This window comes from Rhinopithecus roxellana, chromosome 3 (assembly GCF_007565055.1).
Source record: "Rhinopithecus roxellana isolate Shanxi Qingling chromosome 3, ASM756505v1, whole genome shotgun sequence".
Taxonomy (NCBI): domain Eukaryota; kingdom Metazoa; phylum Chordata; class Mammalia; order Primates; family Cercopithecidae; genus Rhinopithecus; species Rhinopithecus roxellana.
The window spans coordinates 106846268-106863417 of NC_044551.1; the positions used below are offsets into that span (position 1 = coordinate 106846268).

General features: G+C 35.5%; 1 protein-coding gene across 4 annotated transcripts in view; it reads right to left on the reverse strand.

The window, feature by feature from the left end:
• Positions 1 to 17150, reverse strand: part of DMXL1 (Dmx like 1) — a 179081-nt gene that overhangs the window by 61192 nt on the left and 100739 nt on the right. For all 4 annotated transcript variants that reach the window (XM_030927848.1, XM_030927850.1, XM_010353785.2 and 1 more), the window contains 5 exons: positions 15790 to 16880; positions 14801 to 14992; positions 11508 to 11584; positions 9348 to 9475; positions 8583 to 8831 (listed from right to left, as the gene is read on the reverse strand). In XM_030927848.1, coding sequence (XP_030783708.1) covers positions 8583 to 8831; positions 9348 to 9475; positions 11508 to 11584; positions 14801 to 14992; positions 15790 to 16880 — 1737 coding nt within the window. The remainder of the gene's footprint in view (positions 1 to 8582; positions 8832 to 9347; positions 9476 to 11507; positions 11585 to 14800; positions 14993 to 15789; positions 16881 to 17150) is intronic.

Consider the following 17150-nt stretch of genomic DNA (forward strand, 5'->3'; position numbering starts at 1 on the left):
CCTGGGCAACAGGATGAAACCTAGTCTCTACAAAAAAACACAAAAATTAGCTGGGCATGGTGGCACATGCCTGTAGTCCCAGCTACTTGGGAGGATCACTTGAGCCCAGGAGATGGAGGGTGCAGTGAGCTGAGACCACACCATTGCACTCCAGCCTGGGCAACAGAACCAGATCCTGTCTCAACAACAAAACAAACAACAAAAAAACTGAACTTAAAGTAACCAGCAGGCCTCATTCTCTACTTCTTAATCTAAGGTATCCATATCCACAGAGCTATTCATGAGTTTGCCAGAGGATACACGAAGCTTCAGGAGAAACATTAGTCTGGACCTTCAAACTGAGCCCCAAAATATAGAAAAGATAAAAGCCATGTAAGTTTAAGGCAAAACAGATTTCAAATTTATTTCTTGCTTTCAGCAAAGCCAATTCAGTCTAAGTCCTCAGTCTCCTAAGAGGTATATATTAACCTTTCTTTATCTTCAGGTAAAAAGTGTGAGGACTACAAACGTACATGAACACTAAGTGTAAAACAAATCCTCAAAATTAAATGGAAAACGTGATTTTTCCAAGTAAACTTCAAAGATTCCAAAAATAAAAGGATTAAAGAAGCAATTAATTGAAGGTACTTCTTAATTCTCAAAGAATAAGATTAGTGATTGAAAAAAAAAGTCTGGCCAGGCACAGTGGATCATGCCTGTAATCCCAGCACTTTGGGATGCTGAGGCAGGCAGATCACATGAGGCCAGGAGTTTGAGACCAGCCTGGCCAAAATGGCAAAACACCATCTCTACCAAAAATACAAAAATTAGCCAAGTGTCGTGGTGTGCACCTGTACTCCCAGCTGCTTGGGAGGCTGAGGTACAAGAATCACCTGAACCTGGAAGGCAGAGGTTGCAGTGAGCCAAGATCATGCCAGTGCACTCCAGCCTGGCTGACAGAGTGAGACTCGGTCTCAAAAAACAACAACAAAAAAAGTCTGGAATATGATACTATCCAGCTTTCAGAAAGATTGACCCTCAAAGTCTTCCTAGGATCATTACCATACACAGTATCTTGAACATGGCTCCATAAATATCTATAAAAATGAAATAATAAATATCTTAATAGAAAGTGATGATTGGTCTCCAAACCACAGAGCAAGGCAGTCTCCATGGTAGTTGGTGTACAAAACGATTCACTGGAATATGGAACGAAAATACCACAACTTCTATTTAGATTTATTTTTTGATAAATAGGGGGAAATGGCAGAAGGAGAAGTGAATGAGGTAGTGGAGAAGAAGAAAGGGACAGGGGAAGAAGTAGAGGGAAAGGAGAAGGGACAAGAAGAAAGGAGAGATGGGAGCAGGGGGACAGGAAAGCAGAGGAAAGAAGGGGAAGAAGGAAAGTAGTTAGGAGAAGAAACTAAATTTTGTCAATGTTTAACATCTGGATCAACAGCAGTAGACATAAATATACAAATATTGAGAATTTGGTCAAGCATGTTTTATGGATAAGGTAATGTATTCAAAAGCCTGAAGTCACTGCCCTAAAGTAGTACTTACTTTTCAAACACCCTGAATGCCACAATACGGTTCTGTATATAAGATTTCACCCAAACTCAACAAACTTATTGAAAATGTGAATGGACTATACACCCACAATGTAATATTCAGCCTTAAAAAGGAAGGAAATTCTGTTGTAAGCTACAACATGGATGAACATTATACTAGGTGAAATAAGCTAGTCACAGAAAGACAAAGCACTATATAATTCGACTTATATGAGGTATATAAAGTAATCAAATTCCTGGAAACAGAGTAGAATGGTGATTACCAGGGATTGTACGAAGTGGGCAAACTGTTTAATGGGTATAGTTTCAGATTCGCAAGACGAAAAAGTTCCGGAGATTTGTTTCACCACAATAGACTTACCACTAAACTATATATTTAAAAATGGCTCACTTGGTAAATTTTATATCATGTGTTTTTAGTCATGATAAAAAAATTAGAATGGAGAAAATATATTCAAGCCATTTTGCTGCAGGACTTAGGACTGCCAGAAATATTAGAAAACTGGGCTGAAGAGAGAGATCACATGATTGGTCTCAGTAAGATACACAGAAATATTGAATGAAGCAGGGCATGGTGGCTCACACCTGTAATCCCAGCACTTTGGGAGGTTGAGGTGGGAAGATCACTTCAGTCCAGGAGTGCAAGACCAGCCTGGGTATAGTGAGACCTTGTTTCTACAAAAATAAAACTTAAAAACTTGACTAGGCTAATCAATGATGGCCTGCACCTGTAGTCCCAGCTACCTGGAGCGCTGAGGTGGAAGGATCACTTGAGCCCAAGAGGCCAAGGCTGCAATGAGCTGTGATCGCACCACTGCACTCAGCCTGGGCGACAGAGCAAGACCCTGCCTCAGAAAAAAAAAAGAAGAAGAAGAAAACATGAATGAGGGAGTCTAGGTCAGATAAATCAATGTTTTATTTCTTATAAGGTTAGTTTCTTCTTTTGTCATCAGGCTTTACCAGTGAAATAAAAGAATAATTACATGTAAAAATCTATATATGTACATTTCTTGGAGTTTCTTTTATCTTCTATGCTTTCTCTACTCTTATATAAAAATTTGCCTTCCTGAGTCATTTGTAAAATTAATGAATAGAATACTTTTTAAACTTTAAATTAAAATTTACATTTTATGGTCTTCAATGAAAAGTCTAACAAAAAAATGTACTCCTGGCCAGGCGTGCTGGCTCACACTTGTAATCCCAGCACTTTAGGAGGCCAAGGCAGGCGGATCACTGGTGGTGAGGAGTTTGAGAACAGCCTGGCCCGTCTCTACCAAAAACTACAAAAATCAGCTGGGTGTGGTGGTGCATGCCTGTAATCCCAGCTAATTGAGAGGCTGAGGTGGGAGAATCACTTAAACTCAGGAGGCGGAGGCTGCAGTGAGCTGAGACCACGCCACTGCACTCTAACCTGGACGACAGAATGAGACTGTCTCAAAAAGAAAAGAATAGAAAAAAAAAGTATTCCCTTCCACAGAATTAGTTACTTTGAAGTTCAGCAGTCTTTTAAAAGTTCCTTATAATAAACCACCAGTTAAATGTTTGGCATATTCAATTATATTTTAAATCACCTATTTTGTTTCATATTTTAATATGCTCAAGTCTTAGCTCTTCTGGTCAAGATATTTTGCCGTTTTGCTTATTTTGCTAAAGGAATGATAGCAATGATGTGATAATCATTGAATACTGAATATAGAACTTTTATTTTTATAAAAATTTTATAAGAAAAAGCAAAACATGGATTTTCTGATCTGTTTTAGCATAATAAGTCAGAAATAAACTTTATGTCTAGAATATCATTAGCAATCTCATAGTAAAAAATATATGACATGCTTACCACAAATAAAATATTTATTTTATATTTCCATTCCTCAACTTGGAGACTTAAAAAAATCATTACTATGAATTTATCAAGATAGATAATTCACAGTTCATATAAATGCAAGTATCACAAAACAATAAAATTTCTTAAAAATGTTTTATTTATAATATAGAATAAAAAGCAAAAGTATGGATTTCTAACTGTTAGCAGAAAAAGTAATTTTTGGAAAATTGCTATTGCTTAGTTGGTTATCTTCTTTAAAAATCGACCATAATAACAAAATAATTCAGAGCTCCATGAACATACACCTGCCCTAGAGTTTTAATTAGAAAAATCAAACTCTTCCATAATATATAAAGTGGAATTCACAAAAAAAATTTGATTAAAAATTAATTCATGTACATTAACATTTTTGTTAAGAATTTTGACCTGCCAGACTAGAATCTAATAAAAATCTATCATTTTCTTCAGTTATGAAGCTTAAGTTATCTTTAAATATTATGTTATTACAAGAATATGTTAAGTATATAATAGCTATATAGAATGAAATATAATCTAGTTCATGAGGCCATCATTGTAAAGAAAATTTAAATCCAAATTTATAACAGAACAAGGAAAACAAATGATGGCTTTCAAATTCCTCTCATAATACAGTACCGAAACTTATGGAACACTTTTTAGAAAACATGTTTAAGGGTATTTCATCTTCAATATACAATGTATTTCGTCTTCAATATACAATGTATTTCAACATACATGTATTTCACCTTCAATATACAATGCTTTGACACAGGTTTGAGTAGTCAGGAAGATGAAATATTCTAGATTTATCAGCTTTCACTGGCCAAATTTAAAAGATAAAAATTTTTAAATATACATTAATTTTAACCGGATTCAAGTCGACTTTTCTAAAATACACTGTTTTATTCCCTTGATCAACAATGTATATTGAACATTACTTAATGCAATTAGACTCTTGGGACATCATAATTACGATTAGCAGTAATCCAAACACACAGAACTGATTACCTATAACCTAAAATTTATCAGGTTGCTGTCCTGCCTCAGCAAGTTTTCAGGGCAACATAATAATGCCTTTGAAAAACTGAGATTTCTGAACTTTATATTAAAAGCCAATGCTGCTAGTAGTTCCTTGTCTTGGTGGACTTTCTGTTCTGAAATTTTCTCTCTCTAGTTTTCAGTGGATCCCTACTCCATAGGACCTTCGCTTCTTTCCCTTTCTCTTTCTTCTTGCTCCTTTTCTTTTCTTTTTTGAGATGGAGTCTCGCTCTGTTGCCCAGGCTGGAGTGCAGTGGCACAATCTCAGCTTACTGCAACCTCCACCTCCCAGGTTCAAGCGATTCTCCTGCCTCAGCCTCCCCAGTAGCTCGATCTATAGGCGTGCGCCACCACACCCAGCTAATTTTTGTAGAGACAGTGTTTCACCTTGTTGGTCAGGCTGGTCTCAAACTCCTGACCTAGGTGATCTGCCCACCTAGGCCTCCCAGAATGCTGGGGTCACAGGTGTGAGCCACCACACCCAGCCTTCCTGCTCCTTTTCCAATTAGATCAGCTTTGAAACCAGCAGGCCTTTAGTTTTCATTATTCAGTGAATATATTCCTTTTTTTCTGGTTAGCAAATGGACAAATTGTACCATTCATGTTTTCTTTAAGTACTCCTTCAGTTACTTCCATGATTGTATTTAGAATACTTTCTGGGTACTCAAGGACAGATGAGCACCATATAACCTAGATATGACTCTATCTAGCCCTACCACTAAGTGAACAATATATTTTCAGTATTCCTTATTATTGATTGAGGCTAAACATATAGATGCAGATAATTTTAGGTCACTTTATTTTTTACTTGGGGTTAAATAAGTGGTAGGATACAGCTTATGAGGGACTTATAATGGCTCCCCAAAATAATTTATGTTATGGTATTTTTGCCTACAACCAACAACTAGACGGGTTAATAAGATTGGTGCAAAAGTAACTGTGGTTTTTGCCATTGCTGTTGCACCAACCTTATACAAAGATCAACCTGGACTTTCAGTCAGGATCTTTACATACATCTGTGCTCAGAAAAATGGAAGAAATTGAGACCTGATGGCTAGTTAGTAAGAACGTATTTTTCGTTTTCTTTTTATGGATATCTGGACATTTCTTAGCAATAATTTACCCCTTTTTTAACATTTTACATCAACAAGATCAGAGTCTTAACAAATGAATTTTTCTCAGAACATATTAAAAACATGGTCAAAATTAATTTACCAATTTTTAATTTAAAATTAAACTCAACAGAGCTGTGGATCTTACTTCCCTTGACTTTGAAAGTTTTTCCTTAACTGAATTCAGATATCTCAAGTATCAATACAGTCCAAGGCAAATTTCATGTGAAATTAGTCCTTTAAAAAAATCTATACAAAAAGCACAATAAACAACTTTTTTTTTTTTTTTTTTGAGACGGAGTCTCGCTGTGTCGCCCAGGCTGGAGTGCAGTGGCCGGATCTCAGCTCACTGCAAGCTCCGCCTCCCGGGTTCCCGCCATTCTCCCGCCTCAGCCTCCCGAGTAGCTGGGACTACAGGCGCCGCCACCACGCCCGGCTAGTTTTTTGTATTTTTAGTAGAGACGGGGTTTCACCGTGTTAGCCAGGAGGGTCTCGATCTCCTGACCTCGTGATCCGCCCGCCTCGGCCTCCCAAAGTGCTGGGATTACAGGCTTGAGCCACCGCGCCCGGCCAATAAACAACTTTTTAAAAAACAGAAAAGGAATGTTACAAAAACTAAAAATACTTAATATTTTAATAAGCAAAGGTAAATCTGGCAAATAAGGTAAATTTGCATATGAAATCTGACGCGCATAAGAAGAAAAAGAAGAAGTAAATAAGTTTAATTTAAGGCAAATGGCAGGGACCAGAGAGATAAAACAGTCATCAAAGTAGTAAGTGAAGTGTGATAGGTGGATGAGTACTAGGCAGGATGGTATCAGGCTTCTGGAGAAGTCATGTTAGCATTCTACATATTCAATATTTTACAACAGCAAAAACTGTATTAGCCCCTAGATTTGTTCAAGGAAGCTAAGGGCCATGGCAGGGAAGATTATAAATTATCCCTCTGATGCCACTTATACTATTTCATAAGTACAATTTGTGGTTAGGTCAAATACTTTAAGAGACTCACGGTGAACTCTATGTCCCCAAACATTAACTGTAGTTGTTCTTAAAACCTGAAATTCCTTTAACAGGGAAGGCAAATATTCTATTCCAAATAGAGCAATAACAAAGTGCTTCTACTTGTAAAGCAGGGGTTGGCAAATTGCAATCCAAGAGATAAATAATGTTTTATTAGAACACAGCTATACTCATCTGTTTACAAATGGTCTATGGCTGCTTTTGTGCTACAAGGGCAGAACTAAATAGTTGTGAGATACCAAATGGACTCCAAAACCTAAAATATATATTTGCTTTTTTACAGAAAAAGCTGATTGAACTCTGCTCTAAGTTATAAACGGAATTTGCCTCATGGTAAGTATTATACATAAAGGAATTCCTGCCTGTTTTTTCTTGGTGGAAGAAAGAGGCAGGACCCAGACTAGAAAGTATGAGAGTCCTAGGTAACTGAAGAAACAATTTCAATTAAGGAGAGGAAGTAAAAGCTAGGCCATCATGATTTTTTGCTATATAGTCATGCAGGGCCACAGCTTAGTGGAAACTGCTTTTGAAAAGTATAATATATGCCAACATTGCTACTAATCACTTTTAAATATTTTAACAAGACAATAACTTTTCTAACTTCCTTTTAATATAGCTTCATCCAAAGAATATTGATCAATCATGGTATAGATTTTGGCAATAATTTTCTCCTAAATAATGAAGCCAAATTCAAGTTTTTCTTATTCTCTCATGCCCCTCACCAACTGCTTGACCTCCCAAAACATAAATATCCAAGCCCACATACACCTATATGTCCAAGCATATGTTCAGTGTAAACGTCAGGGAAGAAGTGAATGAAAATTCATAAAGAGATAAATAATCTTGCTGAGCTTCTGTCTTAAATGTATGCATAGGGCTTTTTTTTGGAAAAACATTTAACATTTTCAATTTATTCAACATCAGTATAGAATGAAATAAGTTTTCAGGTACTATATATTAAAAATAAACCTACTCCTCATGCCCTCCACAACTGAAAAACCAAGATTATCACACATGGGCTGACACATGAAAAAAAATACAGTTTTAACATTAGAAAGTTTTTAAAAGGGGATATAATTGTTTAAAATATTTACTTTTCACTTAGAATAAAATATTAACTTTTCATCACTTAAATCACTTAAATATTCACTTAAAATATTTACTTTTCATCATGAACACTTAGAAATCCAAAAACTCTAATGGCCGGAATCATACTATGCAAATCATAAAGCAGCCTAATTTGAAATGTTTTTCTAGCCATTTCAAGCCACAGTCTGATTTTCTATGATTAGCACTGACAGTGTTTCATTTTTACACACTTTAAAATGTTCAAGTCTAAAGGTCAGAAATATAAAAAACAAAGAATTTAAAAGCAGAATAAAATAGCAGAGATAGTTTTCTAAACTGCTAATCATTGTTTTAAATCAAAAATATGGCTTGATCAAAGGAAACTTCTCAATTTTCTATAAATGCCAAACAAAATAAAACTGGCCCACTGTACCCCAGCCCCCCAAAACAACACAAAGCAAGCTGAATGATAAAAGCCTATTTCTAAAGCTCATATCTTGCCTGCAAGACTGGGAGGGCTATGAGAACTGATGGCTGAAAGAGCTTTGGAAAAGCCCACACATTCCATGGAGAATACCACTACCTGGTGGGGGCTAGGCATAGCAAAGTGCCTTCCTGCCAAAGAAAGAAGAAAGAATCTGTATTTGGGATAGAACAAAAACCAATATTACAGTGTGTTTCAAAACAGATGAAAGTTTCAATAGTAAAATATTGAATAAATTTACATAAGATCATCGTTCTAACTGTTGGTATAGGAATATCTTAAAGATTAAAAACTGCACCAGTAACTTTAATATTGTATTTTCACCATATAACTATTTGTTCATGCTTTCACAAATGGTCTGTAACAAGAACTTTCTATAACTAAATTAAAATGTAATTACCTTTGAGAATGATATCACTCAGATAAATAAAGCTTCAGTCTTAAAAAAATTTTTTTAAACTCACCAGGTAAAGCTTTTGAATGTGTCTGTTCTTTGCTAGGAACATGTGCACCTCCACCAAATACAGCGGACCACATTTTTTCATTTAGAGGATGGGCCACAATCCGAAATAGCTCATTACTTGAATGTGTGGCCAGGCCATGGATGAAGAGACTAAGATACACTGCTGTGAGAATTTCACAGAGCAAGACTGTAAGCCCTGACTGGGCTTCCTCGCCAGAAGAATTCAAAAGTCGAATTAGACAAGTTATTCCTAGAACAACAAACAAATATAGCTGTCACTGACCATAAATTTTTAAAATTAAAAATTAACCATATTTTTCTAATTTTAGGAAAAAATGTATTGTATCAGGATTTAATACTGTATTTTCTTCCCTAGATTCATAGAGTAGTAGCGGTTATTACAGTTAATGCACAAATGGGCTATTTGAGAGAAACATTAAAAATCTTTAACATTAAACACTAAAATCTTTAATGACTAAGATCTGATAGATAAAATTTCATAGACATGTTTTTCCAGTATGACAAAAATCCAGTATGATTTAAAAAATGGTATTACAAAACATTTGAGTCATATTAGCATAACGATCAAGGGAATACTAATGTTAAGTAACTGCATAATTCAGAATGAGTGGTGAATACTGAACTGGTATCAATTCTAACAATATTTAATAATGATTATTATGCGGCAAAACTAAAATCGTCTTTTTACTTATCTAAGATTATAAACAAGACTAAGAAAAAAATGATCTACACATAAAAATTATACCTGGCCATTGAGCTGGTGATGTATTGGGAGTTATTGCTTCATCTAAGCTTCCTGTTTTCAAAGAATGTCGATGAGGAAGCAGTACTGTCTGATATACCATTCCAGTAAACTGATTTGTTTGAAATGAACTAAGAGAAGAAAACAATATTTAAATCTATAAACTGTATATAATAATTTCATGTTTCAGATCTAATTTCAAGACTATCAATTTCTGTTTATTGATTATACTGCTAGTACATCTAAGTAGTATACTGTACAGTCTAGTGCTATATGAAAACAAAGTATTCTTTAAGTGTAAATACACACATTTTCTAAATTAAAACACATTTTAAGAGATAGAGTAAGTACAAACGAGAAAACTAAATCGCTATGTACCACAAGTAGCAAGCTTACATATTTGACTTAAAAACATAGTTATCTGGTTGAAAATGAAGTCATTTTAGGCTCCCTTTTATGTATAATGGCTAGTCTACCCTACATCAGGCACTGTAGCAGGCACTAGGTATATAAGGAATAACAATGTTTCTGTCCCCATAAAATTTACTCTACTAGAGGAACAAAACACAAATAATGTTATCATACTGCTCTTAAAAGATGAAACCTATGCATACGATGCTATCAAGGCAAAATAAAGGAGTATTTCACACAATTTGAGAATTCAGAATAAGTTTCCCCAAGTAAAAGATGCAAAGCGAAGACTAACAGATGAATGAACAAAAAAACTTGCAGCTTGACATAAACTATGAAATAATTCTGACAGAAAATGGTGTAAGGAATTATGTTAAGTCCTTTAGAAATGCCTACATCAAACATTAAGTACATGAACATAATACTTAAATATAGCACATTTATTGGTGTAGATGTGTTACGATTGGCAAATCTCATTCGTTATAACATTGTGATGCCTTTGTAGTTTCTCTTTACTTTCCAGTTTCAAGATGGCAGAGTAACAACAAAAAAACCTCCCTCATTCCTATAGAAATCACAGATAGGAAAGATAAAACGAAGTTAATGAAAATAAAGCCTAAATAATAAGAAAGTGAATTACTGAAGGATCAGGGTTAACGAAATCAAGTTGAAGCTACCTTGGGAAATACAAAACCAGAGTGGTAAGTAAGGTTACCCACAGAAAATTCAAAAACATAAAATTGACAGACAACCAAAAATCAATAAGGAAGGCTGACACCATGTAAGAAATAACAAACTCAACAAAAGATCTTCACCTGAGAAACCCAATTTATCAGTAAATTAAAGTACTTCATACTCAAAAATTTTTTTTAAATCAAGAAATGTTATAGAAACAGAAGCAACTATTAAATTCAATGAGATCTTGAAAACAAAAAACAGTATTTCTAAAATATAAATTCTTGCTAAATAAGACAGGACATTGCTGAATAATGAATCCGTGTTTGGAAAATGAAGCTAGAATTTCTCCTGAAATGAAACAAAAAGAGATAAAGAAAAAGAACATAGGATGGGAAAGTTAAAACAACATTAAGAAATGACCCAGAAGTTGCAATATCTGTTTAACAGGAAAGATAGAAAAGAGATGAGACAATATTTGAAGAAATAGAGTATTTCAAAGAACTAAAGATAGATATAGAAAGACCCCAAAGGGTAACAAACTATTTTTTTAAAGCCTAGATAAATTACAGTAAAACTTTATAACATAAAGAGAAATACAGAGAAATATCCTATACATCAATTATTTGGTAAAATTTTCTCAATTCCAAGTTACTCCCTCCCCTGTGCTCCCTGAGCCTTTTACTATTTACCATTTTATTGTAGTTACCATTTTAGTACTATGCCATATTACATACATATCATTTATCAGCTCACATGTTTGTCTCTAACTAGACTGACCCTAAGAAATAGACCTTATTTTATTATTTGCGTTAAAATTCTCAGTGCCAATCACAATGTCTGACATAAGGCAGTGATCAGTAATAGGCTGCTAAATAAGTTATACTGAATAAAAGTTTGAGATTCATTTGCCATAAAAATTTCAAAGATGAACAAAAAGTACTCAAAACTTCAACCATATGCTTTTTGCATTACTTAAAATAGACTGTTTTATATAGTTCTAAACCACTAACATACAAAATATGAAACCTCATTGCTTACTGTAAGCATTCTTAAATTTCATAAAAAGATAGTTACCTGTAGTTATGACTACCACAAAGGCACTGATAAATACAAGCAGAAAGTGAGGCTGCTAAAGTATGCATTACATATACCTGGAAAACAAAAACAAAATTACTTTAAGTATAATCTTTTTAAAGTACAGATTTTTTTTTTCAAGACCTACTATAATCAGCATTTTTAAAAGAATGAAAAAATTTTTGATTCTTTGCCTTCATAAACTATTTCCATTTTTTCTATAACACTCATTTTTATCTACATGAGTCTCACTACAGAAAATTTAAACAAAACACACTGAAGCCTTTAGCAGAAATTATAAAACACACATTTGCTATCTAATTTCTTTTTCTAGAGCAAAGGGGAACAGATGTCAGCTCTCCAGTAGAGCATGAACCATGTATTAAAGTAAGCCCTCCAACACTCAATCTGCTTTTTCCTCAAAGAAAATATGAAGAGACAGTCTGATAACTGACAGTTCACCAATGGGCAGGTCACTGAAGAATATGCTACCACATATCCTAGTTATCTTAGAAAACAATTTGAAGAGAGTGAAACTAGAGAAAAGAGAAAGGATATAAGGTATGAAAGGCAGTAACTGAAAGGCAGTGAAGTCAGGCATTTGTTTTAAGGAAGAGAAGACTCTAAATAGGGCATGGCAAGGGCCGTAACATTAGGTAGAACTGAGGATGAAGAAGTTTCAGCTAGGTAAGAAAGCAAACTAGACTAGAATATTCTGATTGTGAAGTACGCCAGTCTTTTTGTAGATAAAAATGGAGAATGACAGATCAAATCTAATTGCGAAATTTTCCTTGAAATGTCAATAAAACGTGGTATGAATTAAAAGATACTATAAAATTGAAGATAACAAAAACTATGCATGGGACTTGCAAAAATGATCACAATATTTTGCAGCTTCTGCATGAGAGAATTGGACCTACTTCTCCACTCACTGTATCTGAGCTGGGCTTGACTTGTTCGACGAAGAGGACCCAACAGAAGTAAAGTGTGAGTTCTGAATCTACACCTCAAAAGGCCTTGCAAATTATATTCTTGCTGCTCTTGAACCCCTGAAACCACCATGTGAAAAAAATCTAGGTGTGACTGGGCCATGGGGTGCACAGACATTGGATTGAACGTTATTTTGGGTGTCTGTGAGATGTTTTCAGGTGAGACAAACATTTGAATCAGACTGATTAAAGCAGATTGTGCTCTGTAATGTGAGTAGACTCAACTGACAAGACCTGAAAAGAACAAAAAGGCTGAGTAACTCGCGTCTAACTGCACTGAGCTGGGACATTGCTTTTCCTGTCTTCAGACTTGAACTAAAACATCAACTCTTTTTGGGTCTTCAGCCTGCTGACTTTCTGACCTGAACTGAAATCATAGCTCTCCTGGTTCTCAGGCCTTCTGATTTGGACTGGAACTACACCTTCAGCTCTCCTGGGTCTCCAACTTGCCAACTGCGGATCTTGGGACTTTTCAGCCTCCAAAACCACATAAACCAATTCCTTATAATATATCTCTCATTATATACATACACATACATACTGATTCTGTTTCTTTGGTGAACCCAGACCAATATATTATTAGGCTTGCCTGCTGGAGGATGAGATATATATGACTCAGATTCTCCTGTCAGTGCTGTCAACATGTGCCAACCACCAGAAATGTAAATGATACCATCTTAAATCATCTAGAATCCAATTAACCCAACAGTTGACCAAAGATTAATGAGAAAGTCCAGACATTAGTACAGCTGGCCCAAACCAAAGAACTAATGAACCAACCCACAGAATCATGAGCAAAATAAATAACGGCTTTTTAAGCCACAAATGTTTCAGGACAGGTTTTTTTTTTTTTTTTTTTTTTTTTTTTTTGTGTGTGTGTGTGTGTGTGTGTGGGGGTGGTGGGTGGGCACAGAGTTTCATTCTTGTTGCCCAGGTTGGAGTGCAAAGGTGCGATCTTGGCTCACCACAACCTATGCCTCCCGGGTTCAAGCAATTCTCCTGCCTCAGCCTCCCAAATAGCTGGGATTACAGGCATGCGCCACTATACCCGGCTAATTCTTTGTATTTTCAGTAGAGACAAGGTTTCCCTATGTTGGTCAGGCTGGTCTCCAATTCCTGACCTCAGGTGATCTGCCCACCTTGGCCTCCCAAAGTGGTGGTATTAGAGGCATGAACCACTACGCTGGCCTCAGGACAGTTCTTAAGCAGCAAAAGCTAACTGATACACCACAGGTATACTATAATTTGAGTTTTAAATATGAAATATAGTTTGGCTAAAATGAGCACAATCTGAAAGAAATTAAATTCTAAACTGTATAATAAGCACTATGGTCATTTATACTACAGAGCAGTACAGAAAAATAAGTAGTGAAATTCAATTGCAAGGATTAAGGTAACTAAAGAGGGTAAAATTGTAGGAGAGTCCACCATCAGGCAAACAGAAAATCGAATTGGTGTGATATAACCTGTGAGGTGGATGAGAGCTACATGACAGTCTATTAAAAAAACAAACAAACACTCAAAAACAACTCTAGGGATATATGAAAATAGTCAATGTCAGTAATACTTCAAAAGATTTCAATATGTCTGGAAAGTAAAGATAAAATACGACGTTAACAACAGATAAAGTAGAATAATGATGAATAGGATGCTTTGGTGGATTAGACAATTAACTATAACAATATAATTAGTTGCATGCATTAGAATCACACAAGGAGCATCTTTAAAAATATACATTCCTAGGACATACTCTCACAGACTGATTCAATAAGTTTGGAGTGAACTTGAGAATCCAGACTTTTAACAAGCACTGCAGGTGATTCTGTTGTAGCTGGTTCACAAAGTACTGCCTACCTTAGAGGAATAATGGGGGCAAATAGTTCACATTATCCCTAAAATGTGGATTTCTTTAATATTAATAAGGAAAAACTTCATTTGCATACTAGTGCCTTTACATTAAAATATTAAGTTTCTATATTTAAAAAACAATGAGCTTTTTGGTTAAATGTACTACTAAAGGAATCACTCATATTCACCTATTTTTCTCAAAGCAGCTAGACTAAATAAGCATTGTGATAAAAAGAAATTCAAGAACTCTATTGGGTATAAATAACATGAGTAAGATAAGCCAGTCTACAACCAGAAGATTTCCTTAACAGGAATCAACATAAACTTGATAAGGTAACAATTGCTATGCTTAGTCTGATGTTTAAAATTACTTTAAAAAAAAAAAAACCTGAATATTTATCTTGCAGTTTTATCACTGTATAGATGAATTAAAAGCTTGAAACCAAGCATACTTACTTTATTGCTTTGGGTATCAGGGTGGGGTGGTGAATCAAAGTTTATTATGGCATGGAGAATATCATGTGTTAGATTACTAAGGTGCAATAATGGATTGGCAACTACTGTTTTGGCATTGGCTGTACAAGCAAAGAGGAGAGGCACTGAGGTTTGCTCTGACAGAGGGCTAGAAAATAGCGGTTCTGACGTTTCCTTAAAAACAAAGAGGGATAAAATGTTAACCAACTATTTACAGTTACAAACCATTACTTCAGTAAATCAAGGGCTCTCTAAAACACTTCAAAACAATTAAAAAATAAAAGCATAATAGAAACTTAGAAGGGATGTGAAGAAGTCTGCATTCCAATAATCATATTTAAAAATAAGACACTGGCCGGGTGCGGTGGCTCACGCCTGTAATCCCAGCACTTTGGGAGGCCGAGGCGGGCAGATCATGAGGTCAGGAGATCGATATCATCCTGGCTAACACAGTGAAACCCCGTCTCTACTAAAAATACAAAAAATTAGCCGGGCGTGGTGGCGGGCGCCTGTAGTCCCAGCTACTCGGGAGGCTGAGGCAGGAGAATGGCCTGTACCCGGGAGGCGGAGCTTGCAGTGAGCCGAGACAGTGCCACTGCACTCCAGCCCGGGCAACAGAGCGACAGAGCGAGACTCCATCTCAAAAAAAAAAAAAAAAAAAAAAAGACATTTGAGGGGGGACAGAGAAGGAAAAAAAAATAAGACAATATCCTCTTGCAATAAGAAGTCTGTCACCCTACAAGGCATTCAGACAACACTTTGGAGTGTGAATTAAGTGCAGGTCATAAGGCCTGAAACTACTATAAATACCCAACTTTACTAATTCATAATATGAAGGACCACACAAAAGGGAGCATTCCCTAAAGCAACTGTAATGAAGAAAATCAAGTCTTAGTATTCAAAACCAAAAAACCAACATCAAAAACAGTTTTAGACATGTACTATTTTTGACTATCAAGTAAATTACATACCTGCTGAGATTCTTGCAAAAGCAAAATCAATTCCATTCTTACAGATGCAAGACCCCCACCATGGGATCCATGAAGTATGCAGTAACTAAGAAACATTCTCAAAAGTGACTGATACTTCAAGAGCCACTGTCTTTTTTCCTGAAAATTTTCTCTCAGTTGTTTCACCTTCGTTTGATGAGGCAAATCTTCAGCATCTTCATTTAATCCAAATTCATCTTCATTTCTGCCAAATGCAGACTGTAGTTCTTCAGCATCTGAGCAAAAGTCACAAGTCCTCTGAAGAGCTATCACCTCTTTTTCAAGCCAGTGGTATAGTTGGTAACGCAATTTTCCACCATCTATTTCATAGCCGGTAGATAAAGTACGAAGTTCTACTGTGAGAATCTTTAAACATGCTCTAAATTTTAATTGAACTGCAATTATATCTTCTGATGGATTTATAAGGTCATTTTCATCTAGTGTGCTGAAAGATTCTGTGTAGTTAGAACTTACGTCATCTAACTTTTTATCTGTTTTTCTCTGTAAAGGTTTTAGTTCTTTCATTGAAATAGGGACATCCTCATTTTCTTCATCATTATCACTGTCCCATTTTAACTCTAAAGAGTCATCCTGAAACACAACACTTGGTTGGCTCCAGTCAAAAGAAAGAGTGGAGTTTGACTGCTTCTCTGAGGAACCCTCTGAAGAAGATCCAAAACCATTTATCAGTGACTGTGACCAATCAACAGCAGAAGACTTATCTTCTCTTGCATCCAACTTTAATGGAGAAGAAGGAGAACTGTCTTTACTAGTATCCAGAAAACTAGGAGCTCTACAAAAAGGTCTTGTTTTCTTGATGACTTTAGGCATCTTTGATAATACTTCCAAAGCCAACATTGGGCAGCCAGCTTTTAAATGAGCACTGGCAGTAGTAAAAAATAATCGTCTTTCACTTAAATTAATTGTTCCTGCCAGTCCACTTTTTCCTGTTAGATTCATATGTGTGGAAAATGTATCAGATGATCCAAAGTGACGTCTCAGCAAAAGAGGATGTGTTCTTAGATAATTGTAGAAATTAAAAACTGTAGGATTACAGGCTGATAAAACTTGATCTGAAAGTAAATTCATTTTATGAGCCAAGAAAAGTTGTTCAAGAGTTGAACTGTGTGTTTGTATCGTGGTCTCTTTTCTCTCTCTACTATGACACCTTTATCTACAGGGTCTTTTGACAAAATTGTACTAATAGGCCACAATAATCCATGGCACTAAGAGACAGCATCACATTTATAATGGACATGTTCTAACAAAGTAAGAAAACAAAGATTACGCTTATTTCCCATTGAAACAAATCTCTTCAGGTAACATTCTAGGATAATTTAAAA